Source organism: Podarcis bocagei (assembly GCF_964188305.1).
Source record: "Podarcis bocagei genome assembly, chromosome: 3".
In the NCBI taxonomy this organism is placed as follows: Eukaryota; Metazoa; Chordata; class Lepidosauria; order Squamata; family Lacertidae; genus Podarcis; species Podarcis bocagei.
The window spans coordinates 102,337,287-102,350,100 of record NC_138127.1 but is presented as its reverse complement, the minus strand read 5'-3'; the positions used below and the strand labels follow the sequence as shown (position 1 = coordinate 102,350,100).

The following is a 12,814-nucleotide window of genomic DNA, read 5'->3' as shown; positions in this document are numbered from 1 at the left end:
TCACTGAATATGTGGTTAAATATTACATGTATTTTCTTCCAACAAACAGGAGAGCTGCCATTTCTGCTAGGTCCGCTTTTAAGCTCTCGCTTTCCTGCCTGCTGCAGTCCTGCAGTTTGGCCATCTTAAATGCAGGACAAATAGAAGCAGAGTTGGAAGGGACCCCAAGGGTCATCTAGTCCCCCCCCCCCTTTGCAGTGTAGAAATCCTGCCCACAGCCATCTCTGGATGGGCTCGAACCACCAGCCTTCTGGCTAAAAGCCAGAGGCAACAGTGAGTGGAGAAATGAATGTGAATTTTGTATTTGTACAGTAGAGTATCTTCCACAAACATCTTCAGAACCTTTTTCGAGCTTCTATTTAGGCAAGCAAGACCAGAGTTCAAGGACACATTCCAGCCAGGCAAAAACACTAATGGAGCATGAAGGATGTGGCCTGGGGAGAGAGCATTTGTCCAGGGAGGAGGAATGGCCAAGTGAGAGTCCTGGGGGCCAGATGGAGCAGCATGGAGGGCTGCCTTCGGCCCCCTGGCCTGAGCTTGTCCACCTGTGTCCTAGAGATCAACTTGGAGCACTACCAATCACATACCGGTGACTTCAGAGTGCCCGAGTATAGTTGATTAGGAGGCGCTGTGTCAAGAAGCCGGCTTCCCCCCTAAAGATCTTAAGATAACGAAAGTGACAGAAAAATGCGCTGGGAAGTTGAGATAGCACTTGCTTTGAGACAGCATCATCTAACCTCCCCAGAAACAAATCAGAATGAAGGTTCAATAAGCAGGTGGTCTGGAAGGGTCTTTCTCCTGCAGTGCTATACCTAACAGCTGTTTGACAGTGGAGCAGACTTCTTCAGGAGGCTGTGGACTCCCCTGGAGGTTTTTTAAGCAGAGGTTGGATGGTCACCTGTCATGTATGATCTAGTTAAAATTCCTGCATTGTAGGGTGTTGGACCCTCGGAGTTCCATCCAACTCAATAATTCCATGATTCTATTATTCTACTTCAGGCACAGGCAAACTCGGCCCTGTTTTGGGACTACAACTCCCATCATCCCTAGCTATCAGGACCAGTAGTCAGGGATGATGGGAGTTGTAGTCCCAAAATATCTGGAGGGCCAAGTTTGCCTATGTCTGTTCTATTTACTTACTGAATTCAATGGCCCTTACTTCCAAGTAGACATGCATATAATTTGGCTGTTCATGGCCTTTAGAGCCTGTGGGATTGCCTTACTCCCATGTGCTCACTCGACCACTTTGATTGGCAGAACTGGCAGGTGCCACGTAATATCCATTCTGCATTTGTAAGCATTCGATCATATAGTGTGGCATCACCGATTCCTACACTTTGGGATCTTCGTCTGTTGATATCAGGAAAGCCCCTTCGTTGCAATATTTTCAGCTCCTGCTAAAATATTCTTGTTTAGACAAGCCTACTCAGATGCTTAGGAAGTTGAGGTAATTTTAATCTGTTTTAGTAGTTTAACTTTTTTATGTTTTAAAGTGTTGTTGCAGGCCCCCCCCAATTTTATTGTGTTATCTCTTTTGTAAAACAATTTGAGGGTTGTTTCTTTCTTTGTTTGTTTTACAATTAAGCAAAATATGTAATAAGTAAATAAGTAAGTAAATGAAACAATAAGCATTTGCCTCTTGGGCAAAACAACTCTGGTTCCTTTTTAAAAGAAGGGAAAGACAAAAACACAATAACAAAGAGGAATACCTGTATTGCCGGGAAAGTCCGATTCATATCGCTGCTGTGTTCTCCCGGAATGCTTCCTGCTGATCTCCCCTCACATTTGTACCGGAAACGCATCCCTCTCTGTCTAGGCTGCTCACATATTTCAATGTATGGTTCATGACCATCTTTGGAAAGAAAGAAAACAGTGCAATGTTTTATTTTTTACAAAAGGTAAAGTATTCCCTTACAGCAGGCAGAAAAGTTTACCAACAGGGGATGTAGGAATCGGGTCTCTCTCCCGTTGCAAATTCTGCAATATGCATTTTCATACACCAATTTATACCTGTTTCTCAAACTTGGGTCCTCAGACTACAATTCCCACCATCCCTGACCATTGGTCCCACTAGCTAGGGATGATGGGAGTTGTAGTCCAACAATAGCCAGGGACCCAATACAGAGAAAAACGTGTCCTTTTGCTTTATACTGGGTAAAGCCACTGGTCCCTATAGCGCAGTGTTGTTCACACTGACTTGCAGAAGCACCCCAGGGCTTCAGGAAGGGGTCCTCTCACAGTCCTACTTGGAGATGCCAAGGTGTTGAACCTGGAAACTTCAGTACTCTGCCACAATTATCACAGCCCTTCGCTTAGTTGCGGATAAGCCACAAAACTCCTCTGATCTTAGAAATCGGGACTGATAGGATTAATTAAGACTGAACAGGTGCTTCTCTCAACTTTGGAACTATGGTTTAAATAAGGATGATTTGGGAGCACCTGATAAATATTTCTCTGTGTTGTTGTTTTTGCTAAGGGCAGCTATGCTAGTTAAGAGTATCTGCGAGTCATTGTTCTCCGAACGGATTGCTGTTTCCAGCAGCCTCACGTGTCATATCGATGTGTAGCCTGAAAGTGGATTTGTGAAGCAAAGTACAAGCGCATGTCAGAAATATTTATGGGAAAGTGTGCCTTGTCTCTTCTGAAGCAGAAACGATGGGAAACACTCTGTGTCCATTGGCCCTACTGAGAAACCAGCTCCTTCTCTTTCTGAGCTGTTTATTGTGCTAGCTATTCAATATCAGAGCAGCTATGAAAAATTAACAATCGGTAGCTAAGTTTGCTTGTTTTCCTCTTCTCTCCTCATCCCTTTTTCATTTTATGCTGTGTCTTTTAAATTGTAAACTTGAAGACAGGGATTGCCTTGTTTTTACTGATCTTATGTAAGCCACTGGAAGCCTTTTCATCTAAATATTGGGTTGTGTGTGTGTGTGTGTTTAATGCTTTAAACCACAGTGTGTCACACACATATTTCTGCTCATCTTTTGAATATGCAACTTTATTTGTCAGATTATTATTATCATGTGCGTTTATCATATCATGGATTAATTTTATGTGGTTCTGCTTGAGGGAAAACCAGTCTTCTTTAAAAATATATATGCTAAAACCAAAAACCAGTCCCATCATTAGGAAGGAGTGGCTTGATTGAGGCTAGCTGGATTAATGAAATTCAAAAATCAGCTTTTATTACACAGCCACAGACCTGATACAAGCAAATCAAAATCGTTAATAAAATTGTCTCATCCAGCTGCTGCATTGCTGCTTAAAAACTCTGTCTTTTTGGCCTAAAATCAAGAGGCAGGGAGAGAGAGAGAGAGAGAGAGAGAGAGAGAGAGAGAGAGAGAGAGAGAGAAGGTGGGAGAGAAAGTTATTTGGTTTCTTATCCTGATGATGACATCACCTGCACTTCACTAAGTCAAGAAGCAGCTTCTTTCCAACCACTTGATCTGTGGTTGGAAATTAATATCATCAACAGTGTGTATTATGTGCGAAAGCATAACTCAGTGTTCAAAGACACAGTCCAAAGGAATAGCTCAGTTGGTAAAGATTGAGACTCTTAATTTCAGGGTTGTGGGTTTGAGTCTCACGCTGGGCAAAAGATTCCTGCATCGCAAGGGTTTGACCCCTTCCTACTCTATAATTCTATGTTCAAATTCATATTTACTTTGAAAAAAGAAATCTGTGCTTTCCCCAGGTTCTTCAGGACACGGTCACCAACAGAACAACTAGCAGATCCCCACGCATGCAGCCTGTTAGTGCCAAATTTATACATTTCAGCAGAATCCAGTGATAAGGTACTGTACTACACCACTTAAGCTGCAGATCTAGGAAAGCAACCCATCAGGGAGGGGCAGAAGTTTTAAGGGCTGGAGTAGATTCTATTTGAATAGGCAAACCTATCTAATTCACATTTTCTGAAACAGTAAGGGACCCCTGACCATTAGGTCCAGTCGTGGCCGACTCTGGGGTTGTGGTGCTCATCTCGCTTTATTGGCTGAGGGAGCCGGCGTACAGCTTCCGGGTCATGTGGCCAGCATGACTAAGCCACTTCTGGAGAAACCAGAGCAGCGCACGGAAACGCCCTTTACCTTCCCGCCGGAGTGGTACCTATTTATCTACTTGCACTTTGATGTGCTTTCAAACTGCTCTGCAAAATGAACAACATTTGCATTTTTTCGTGTTTGGCACTGCAATCCCCCAACCAAGGAAGGTGTACACAAAATGCACCATGGTAGGGCAAGGTGATCATCAACCGACAGGCATATATTGGTGAAAATAGCATACAGAAACACATTCTATCTGGGGAAGTTGATTTGCAGAAACGTGAAAATCAGGCGAAACCTCACACATACTGTATATGTAAATTGGGAGAACTTCCCACCAAGTTTCAGAGGAAAAAAGAAAATCACAAACTATGTGGAGAACAGAACTTAATACTGGATCAATGAAAAATGGAGAAGCTTTTTAACATGGCTTTTTTCTATTGCACAACCCTAGTGCTGAACGCTTGGAATTCACATGTCTGAAGCAAAGACAGCTTTACTTCAGAGTATTTTGGAAACTTCCCCTTCTTTATCAATGTAACCATTACAAAGGGGCAATTAGCTAGAAACATATGGCTTTACTAGGAAGTTAGAAACTTCCCCTATTGTTTGAAAAGGGGGGGGGGGACACCCTCCCATAACAGGCCGCTAACCAGCTTAAAATATATTGTCTGCAGTTGGAGATACACATCTTAATAGCGCTCTAAATCACACATTCAATTGTCACTCTTCCACAAATCTTGAAATCTGGTAGCTCTTTACTTGAATAAGCAGATTATACATGCACCCGGAACTAGTTCAATACAGGTTTGGTTACATTTTTGGAGTTCCTTTGTAACTGACTGCTAATTAGTGCCAGGAATACCGAAATGAACCTTTATGCAATCAACCTTTATGCAAGTCCTCTGAGGCACAGATTCTAAACCAAAGTTACTTGAAGATACGCATTTTGATGCTAAAGTTTCTACATGCAAAAATCAACCTTTGAATAAATAAATGTGACATTTTCCCCAAAATGTGTTCATTAGCATTTTTTTGTTTTTTAGAGGTTTTATTGTAAGGCGCTTAAACTGAGATACTTATTTAATGTGTAGATATTTGGGAACTATGCTGGTCTATGACCGTAATAAAGATTTCGATTGGATTGGATATTTGGGAAGGGGTTTAAGAGGGGCGGGGAATTAGTATCCTTCTTAGAGATGAAGGACAGGATAAAAAGGTAAAGAAACCCCTGACCATTAGGTCCAGTCATGGCAGACTCTGGGGTTGCGGCGCTCATCTCACTTTATTGAGGGAGGGAGCCGGCGTACAGCTTCCGGGTCATGTGGCCAGCATGACTAAGCCGCTTCTGGCGAACCAGAGCAGCGCACGGAAACGCCGTTTACCTTCCCGCTGGAGTGGTACCTATTTATCTACTTGCACTTTGAGGTGCTTTCGAACTGGTAGGTTGGCAGGAGCAGAGACGGAGCAACGGGAGCTCACCCCGTCGCGGGGATTCGAACTGCCAACCTTCTGATCGGCAAGTCCTAGGCTCTGTGGTTTAACCCACAGCGCCACCCGCGTCCTGTGAAGGACAGGATAGAAATCATGTATATAAATACATCAATCTTCAAAAAATAAAAATGTCCTAAGGCGCTGAATTGTACCTCCAACTGTTACTGGCTTTCCAGACCATGATGAGGAAATGGAAAAACAAGGTCAAAGCAACAGCTCAAAGTACCAAAACATCAGCAGAAACAATGAGCAGCTTCAGGCAAACAAATTTGTACGGCAAAGGCTGTAGCTCAGCGGCAGAGCTCATGTATCTGTACTCAGAAGGTCACAGGTTTGATCCCTGGCATTTCCAGCTCAAAGGACCAGGCGCAAAGGTGATGGGAAAGGTGATGCCTGAGATCCTGGAGAGATGCTGAATAGACAACATTGAGCTAGAAAGACAACAGTCTGACATTTAAGGCAGCCTCCCATGGTATCTAGACAACTGAATCGCTCAGTATTGTCTACACTGACTGGCAGCAGTTCTCCAGGATGTCTGATGGTGGGCCTACCATGGAGTCCTACCTGGAGATGCTGGGGATTGAACCTGAGACCTTCTGCATGCAAAGCAGGTGTTCTACCATTCAGCTATGGAGCATAGCTGTCAACTTACAGATTTGAAAATAAGGGACCAGCAGCCTCGAAAATAAGGGATCAGCAGCCAAAATAAGGGATTTTCCAAGCACAGGTATGTTCAACTTCTGAGCCCCTCTGAGCCAAAGGCAGAAAGCCCAGCCAGCAGCCAAACAAAGCCTCAAGCAGTGGTTCCTGCAAAGGGGATGCAGCAAGGAAAACCACCGTCACCTCTCCGCTGGAAAGCGCTGAGCAAAGGCGAGTTCCCAGGCAACACGGCCAATTTGATCGGCACAAGGCAAACAAGCTCCACCCCCCAGTTGTTCTTAGACCCCTTATTGGGTGAGCAACGCAGCCAAGCAACACAGTTGGAGCCTCCCTCCTCCCTGGCCGGCAGGGAGGGAGGGAGAGGGGCTGCTTCCTTTGAAACCTGGAAATTTAAGGGACATCATCAATAAGGGACAGCAGCGGGACACAGCGCTGGCATAAGGGACTTTCCCGCCAAATAAGGGACGGTTGACAGCTATGCTATGGAGAGAGTGGTGGTGCTCAGCACAATGAAGAGATGCAGAAAAGGACAGCAGTGCCCCTGAGGCAGCAATGTTTACACTTGAGTGGAGTCATTTACAATCTATCCTGTAATGCAGCAAGGGGTTTAACGGTGTGGTGGCGACGACACAGCTTCTGGCTGTGACTGGCTAAACCAACCTACTGTTGAGGAAGCTGGGGGCTGGACAGGCAACACAGGCTGCCATTGGCTAGACTGAACTGATTTGGTTCTTAAGATCTGGCTCTGCTTTTTGACCTCTGTCTGCCCCTGGGCTGCCTGCTGGAGTTCCTTTATCCCTGGCTAGCAGAATGGTGGAAGCTGTAGTCCTAAAACAGCTGGAGACCCAAGTTTGGGAAACCCTGCTCTAGGAACGAGGTTGAACAGAGAGTGGCAGGTGTAAAACGGGGAGTGTTGCAAGCTAGCCTTGCTGTCAATGCATCTCCACACTTAGGTCCTACAGAAGAGGATTGTTGGAAGGCAGTAGGCCTCTGAATACCAGCTGTGGGGAGATCAGTGTTGCACTCAGGCTTCTCGTGCATGTCTGGTTGCCTACCACAAGAACAAGGTCTTTGGCCCGATCGCTTCTTACCTTCTTAAGAGGCAGGACAGGCAAGAAGGGAGAGCTTCCGAAAAGAGAAGGAAGAGGCCAATGGCCAACCCCCCCTCTCAATTTTACAATATCTTATTTAATGGAGTCCCCACCCTTTTGCCTCCTAGGAAGGACATGATGGCAAAACATGATGGAGCCCAGACTAGTCCCATTTTTGGCCAGAGCAGGAGCAACTGCAGGGAGCTTGATTCCCTTCCTCCCTGCCATGAACATAGCTGTCAACATTCCCCTTTTTCTAAGGGAAATTCCCTTATTCCGAATAGGATTCCTCGGAAGAAAGGGAAAAGTTGACAGCTATGGCCATGAAGCACCCTCTGCTCTAGCTGCTAGTTGCTCTGGAGATTGTCTGCAGAGATTATGGGAAGAATACTCTGGCCTCCGCCTCTGGCCAGGAGACCAAGGGCTGCTGAGAGGCTGCACCCTCCAGCTCCTAGGAAGACCATCAAGCCAAAGGGGAGACCAGCCTGGCAACACCTGTTGGGAAGAGATGGTGCAACTGCTCTAAGGCTTGCTGTGCTCTCCTCTCCCCATTCCTCCTTTCCTATTGCATCTGTTGGTGAGCAATATTAACAGACCCTTTTTAACCCTCTCAGTGTCCATGTAGAATAAAAGGTAAAGGTACCCGTTAGGTCCAGTCACGGACGACTCTGGGGTTGCTCGCTCATCTCGCTCTATAGACCGAGGGAGATGGCGTTTGTCCGCACCAGAGCAGCACACAGAAACGCCGTTTAGCTTCCCCGCCAGAGCGGGGATTTGAACTGCTGACCTTCTGATCGGCAAGTCCTAGGCTCTGTGGTTTAGACCACAGCACCACCCGCGTCCCCCCATGTAGCATAGCATAGTTGAAATGTGGCTTATTCTCTAGTAGTCACATCTGCATATCAGTCCTGGAGTTTCTGGGGAAACTGTTGTACATGGGGAGCTCAGGAACTGAGTGATGATAACTAGGTTCCAAAGATCCAGGTGGAGGTATCAAAAGAAACTCATAAGAAGCTCAGAGAGATCACTGATCCTTCTAGGCCAGTATTGTCTACACTGGTTAGCAACAGCTCTCCAGGGGTTCAGACAGGGAGTCTCTCCCAACTGGAGGCTGAGATTTTGTATTGCTGGCAGAGAAGAATAAGAGTTTGAAGAGTTTTGGATTTGATATCCCGCTTTATCACTACCCTAAGGAGTCTCAAAGCGGCTAACATTCTCCTTTCCCTTCCTCTCCCACAACAAGCACTCTGTGAGGTGAGTGGGGCTGAGAGACTTCAGAGAAGTGTGACTGGCCCAAGGTCACCCAGCAGCTGCATGTGGAGGAGCGGAGACGCAAACCCGGCTCCCCAGATTACGAGTCCACCGCTTTTAACCACTACACCACACTGGCTCTCAATAATAATAGACATAATTGGGGGCAAATACTGCACATAGTCATAGTCAAAGGGACCCAAGTTCCTCAGTGAATCAGTATGATACGAGAGAGAGAGAGAGAGAGAGAGAGAGAGAGAGAGAGGGGGGGGGGGATAGATAGATAGATGATAGATAGATGATATAGATAGATGATAGGTAGATAGATAGGTAGATAGATAGGTAGATAGATAGGTAGATAGATAGATAGATAGATAGATAGATAGATAGATAGATAGATAGATTTGGTGGCATTTTGCACAGGCCCCCTAGCAAAATTTCATCAATAACAAATCTGAACAGAAGCGCCTTGAAAGCAATAGTCCACTATTGTATATTTCCACCACTCCCACATATCCCACTCCCACAACGGTACTTGGTGGCAGCCAGCAACCTGAACTGCAAGTCTAGTGTTACTGTGTGAAATTTCTAAATGGAGCAGTGAAGAAAATAACAGTGGAATGAGGATCTCCTTCCCGCCCCCAAAACGTGTGCAGCATGTGACATTCATTTGCATGCGGTATATCTGATGTGCAAAGAACTTTGCATGTTTACAACAACTCTTACAAGATATGAGGCAACGTGTCTCTCTGAGCAATTCCACACCTCCTACCCAGAGGTTAGGGCGATTTAAAAGTACTCCCACCACAACTAACAACCTGGCCCTGTCATAATTCGAGGCGTTTTGCTCATCGGAGTGACGGCGGTGATGCGCAGCAGGCTTGAGTTCTAACCCCCACCCACAACATGTGAGGAAGTTAGCATTGTAGTTTGTGACAAGGGTTAGGCTGAAAGGCTAGATATTTTTTAATGCCAAGAGGTAAAAGCAGTGCATCTCTGTTTCAGAAAACTGTCCTTGTTTTTCCTAGCGAACTTTAGAAAGAGGGGTGGATACAATCCTGGTGAATATGGAGTGTCGTTTTTCCCCCAGAAGCTGGGGACAACCCTTTAGAAACAGAACAAAACACAGCTACGAAGTGCAGTAACCTTATTCCTGTCTGAAAGAAGGAAGCAGTGCTATTAATACACTCATTCAAGCACTACAGTGGTACCTCAGGTTAAGTACTTAATTCTTTCTGGAGGTCTGTACTTAACCTGAAACTGTTCTTAACCTGAAGCACCACTTTAGCTAATGGGGCCTCCTGCTGCCGCTGCACCGCCGGAGCCCGATTTCTGTTCTTATCCTGAAGCAAAGTTCTTAACCTGAAGCACAATTTCTGGGTTAGCAGAGTCTGTAACCTGAAGCGTATGTAACCCGAGGTACCACTGTAATTCTCAGGGCAAACAGCTGACATGCTGCTAATGAAGGCTGTGGATATAAGAGTGCATGGCCCTTTGGTGTTGCAGTTTGCACGATGCATTTAATGCGCTTTGCTCGTTGTGAGCCTGTGTGCGATAACCTGCTGCATCTTACGGACAGAAGAGGCAAGACAAAAGCACTTTTAAATCGTTTTCATCATTGAAAAATGAGAGGCGCTGTGGCTCAGGAAGGGTGTCCCAGGTCTCAGGGGTTAGACCACATGTTAGCCTTGCAGGCTGCTTTTAAGGATGGAGCAAAATATCAGGATGAGGGGCTAAGACTGAGGATTATCTTAAAAGCATAAGAGCATAAGAAGCACCCTGCTGGATTGAACCAAAGGCCCACCTAGTCCAACACAGCTCAGTTGGTCACAGAGCTGTTAGCGCCAAGGTTGCAGGTTCGATCCCAGTATGGGACAGCCACAGTCTCCTGCACTGCTGGGAGTTGGACTAGATGTTCCTCAGGGTCCCTTCCAACTCCATAATTCTATTATTTTCTTCCCCAACCAGATGGCAACACCCACAAACAGGACATAAAGCACACCACCCTTCTGTTTATCGTCCCCAGGAACTGGAATTCGTAGGCATATTGATCCTAATACTGTGGGTAAGATATTGGCTTCATAAGATTGCCTTATGCTAAACTCCCTGGCCCACCAGTTGCCATCCTAATGCCTCCACAACTAGGTTTCATCCTTATGAATATAGCTAAATATATTTCTGGAACTTATGTTTTTACCTGTGTGTTGTTGTTTTTCCTTGTTTTAAACACCATATTATTTGACTGATAAATTGTTTCGTTGATTGTTTTGTAAACTGCTTAGTGACTGTCTGTGGTGAAAATGGTCTATAAATACTGGAAATAAATAACAGATAATAATAATAATATATTTTTTTAAAAACACCCTTCACTAAGCTCCTCTCCTAATTTGCTAGGCATCACCCGTCATCTCTCAAACTTCTTCCCCTTAGATTCTCAAGGTCTGAAACTCCAGGAAACCTGGACAGGGCTTAAAACTACTTGGAAGTAATCAACTCTGACGCCTAAACGCTAAACCTTTCTTATATTCCCCAAAGTGGAAGAGACGGCTGGGATTGCTCAACGGCGGGGGCCAAGCCCTCTGCTCACATCTACCAAGGGCTGAGTCTCCAAATTTTTTGGGGGGGGGGACGGGACCCAAAAAACAAAAGCCTTGCTTCAAACTAAATCCTGAACTCACTTTTTACCTCAGTCATTCCGCAGGGCTTGAGAGCAGAGCCACACCCTTCCTGTAAGGCGGGGGGAATAATACACTGATGCATAACCAAAACAAAACCATAAAGTTAAAGCAGCCGTCCTCCGCCGCTCTGAGACTCAGCTACTTCCTTCATGAGGCTCAGTTACTTCCTCCAAGGTGTTTCGCCTCTTCCTCTGTGACACTGGTTCCCTCACCTTTTTTTGTTCAGAGCTGTTGCATCAAGTGGCAGGCAGGGTGAGGCTGGCGGGGACGACACCCTCTCCAAATCCTCTCCTACTGCATTAAACCACTGCCTTCCTTATTTCTCTCACAGCAGGCAAGTGGACTGGCAGGAGGCAAATCTCCCACATAAGGCAACTGGACTGGACAGTGTTAGCAGAGAAAGGACACCCTGTTATGTTCTGACTTGGTTTTCATGAATTGGTGGCAGTCATCAAGTTGTTTTGCTTCTATCCAAGCTGGAAGCCATTCACGGGGTTTATTTATTTACTAAATTTGTATACTGCTCTGCAGTTCACAACACAAAACTACCATTAAAAAAATTAAATACATAATAAAAACAAAAAACATGGGGCAAAAGGCCAAGGATAAAACATAAAATACTTACAGATGTAAAAGATAGAGGCAGGTTTGCCCTCCCAGACCTTAAATTGTATTATGAATCTGCTTGTTTGGTATGGATCAGGGACTGGATGAGATTGGATAAGCAAGAGGCATTAGAACTAGAAGGACATGATAACGGATTTGGGGGTCACGCATACTTATGGTACGCGAAAGGAAAGGTTCATAGAAGTTTTTACAACCATATAATCAGGAAATCACTAATGAGAGTATGGGAGAGATACGAAAACAAGGAAAACCCAATAATCTCCTGTCCCCAACACATTTAAAATGGCATCAGATGCCAATCAGCCAACAAGGGACGCTGTCGCTTGGCACCTAAAGGTATATAATAAAGATTTATAATTTAAAAACCGGAGGAAGGGAGAGACAGCGTTTATCTCCTGCACACACTGTAGAACATCAGATGTGCACAAATTTCTTGCGAAATTAAATTAAAAATTATGGGGGTTTCCCCCCCTCTTGATCGTTATCATCTAGCATTTGCCACAAGACATCTGGTCTGTGTGACGAATACCAAGTCAAATGAGTGAATCCTACCCAGACAGAGTCTGGTGACGTGAACTGTGATGCCTCATAACTTCATGAGTTTCTCTAAAAGTCAGAAAGCATATTTTCCCAAAGGTTCATAAGCAGGCTGTTTGTATCCTCATTCCCAAAGACTTGAGATGAGTTGTTGTTGTTGTTGTTGTTATTGTGCCAGTTACAGAGAAGGGAAGCCCTCCCAGCTCATCAATTGTTGGCTTATCAATACTTTTCATTTGGTGTCCTTACTATGTATGGTAGTATAAGACATTTAAAGTCCACAACTTTCCCAAATGGCTCCGGGGGAACCGCAGCTTTGTTTCTAGGAAATGTATGTCCTCAATCTTAGGAATGGTATTTAGGCAGAAGGTCAAGAGGAGAGCTTTACTTGGAATGCAGTTGAGGAAGTATTAAGGTTTCAGTGCTGATTGAT

At 45.0% G+C, this 12,814-nt stretch overlaps 1 protein-coding gene across 3 annotated transcripts in view; it reads right to left on the bottom strand.

Moving 5' to 3' along the window:
• The window catches only part of REL (REL proto-oncogene, NF-kB subunit), a 64,892-nt gene that overhangs the window by 49,533 nt on the left and 2,545 nt on the right, over positions 1-12,814 (bottom strand). For all 3 annotated transcript variants that reach the window (XR_014006501.1, XM_081188618.1, XM_081188617.1), the window contains exon 2: positions 1,710-1,852. Coding sequence is in view for 2 of the 3 variants with exons in the window: in XM_081188618.1 (XP_081044744.1) it covers positions 1,710-1,852 (143 nt within the window). In the remaining variant the exon portion in view is untranslated. The remainder of the gene's footprint in view (positions 1-1,709; positions 1,853-12,814) is intronic.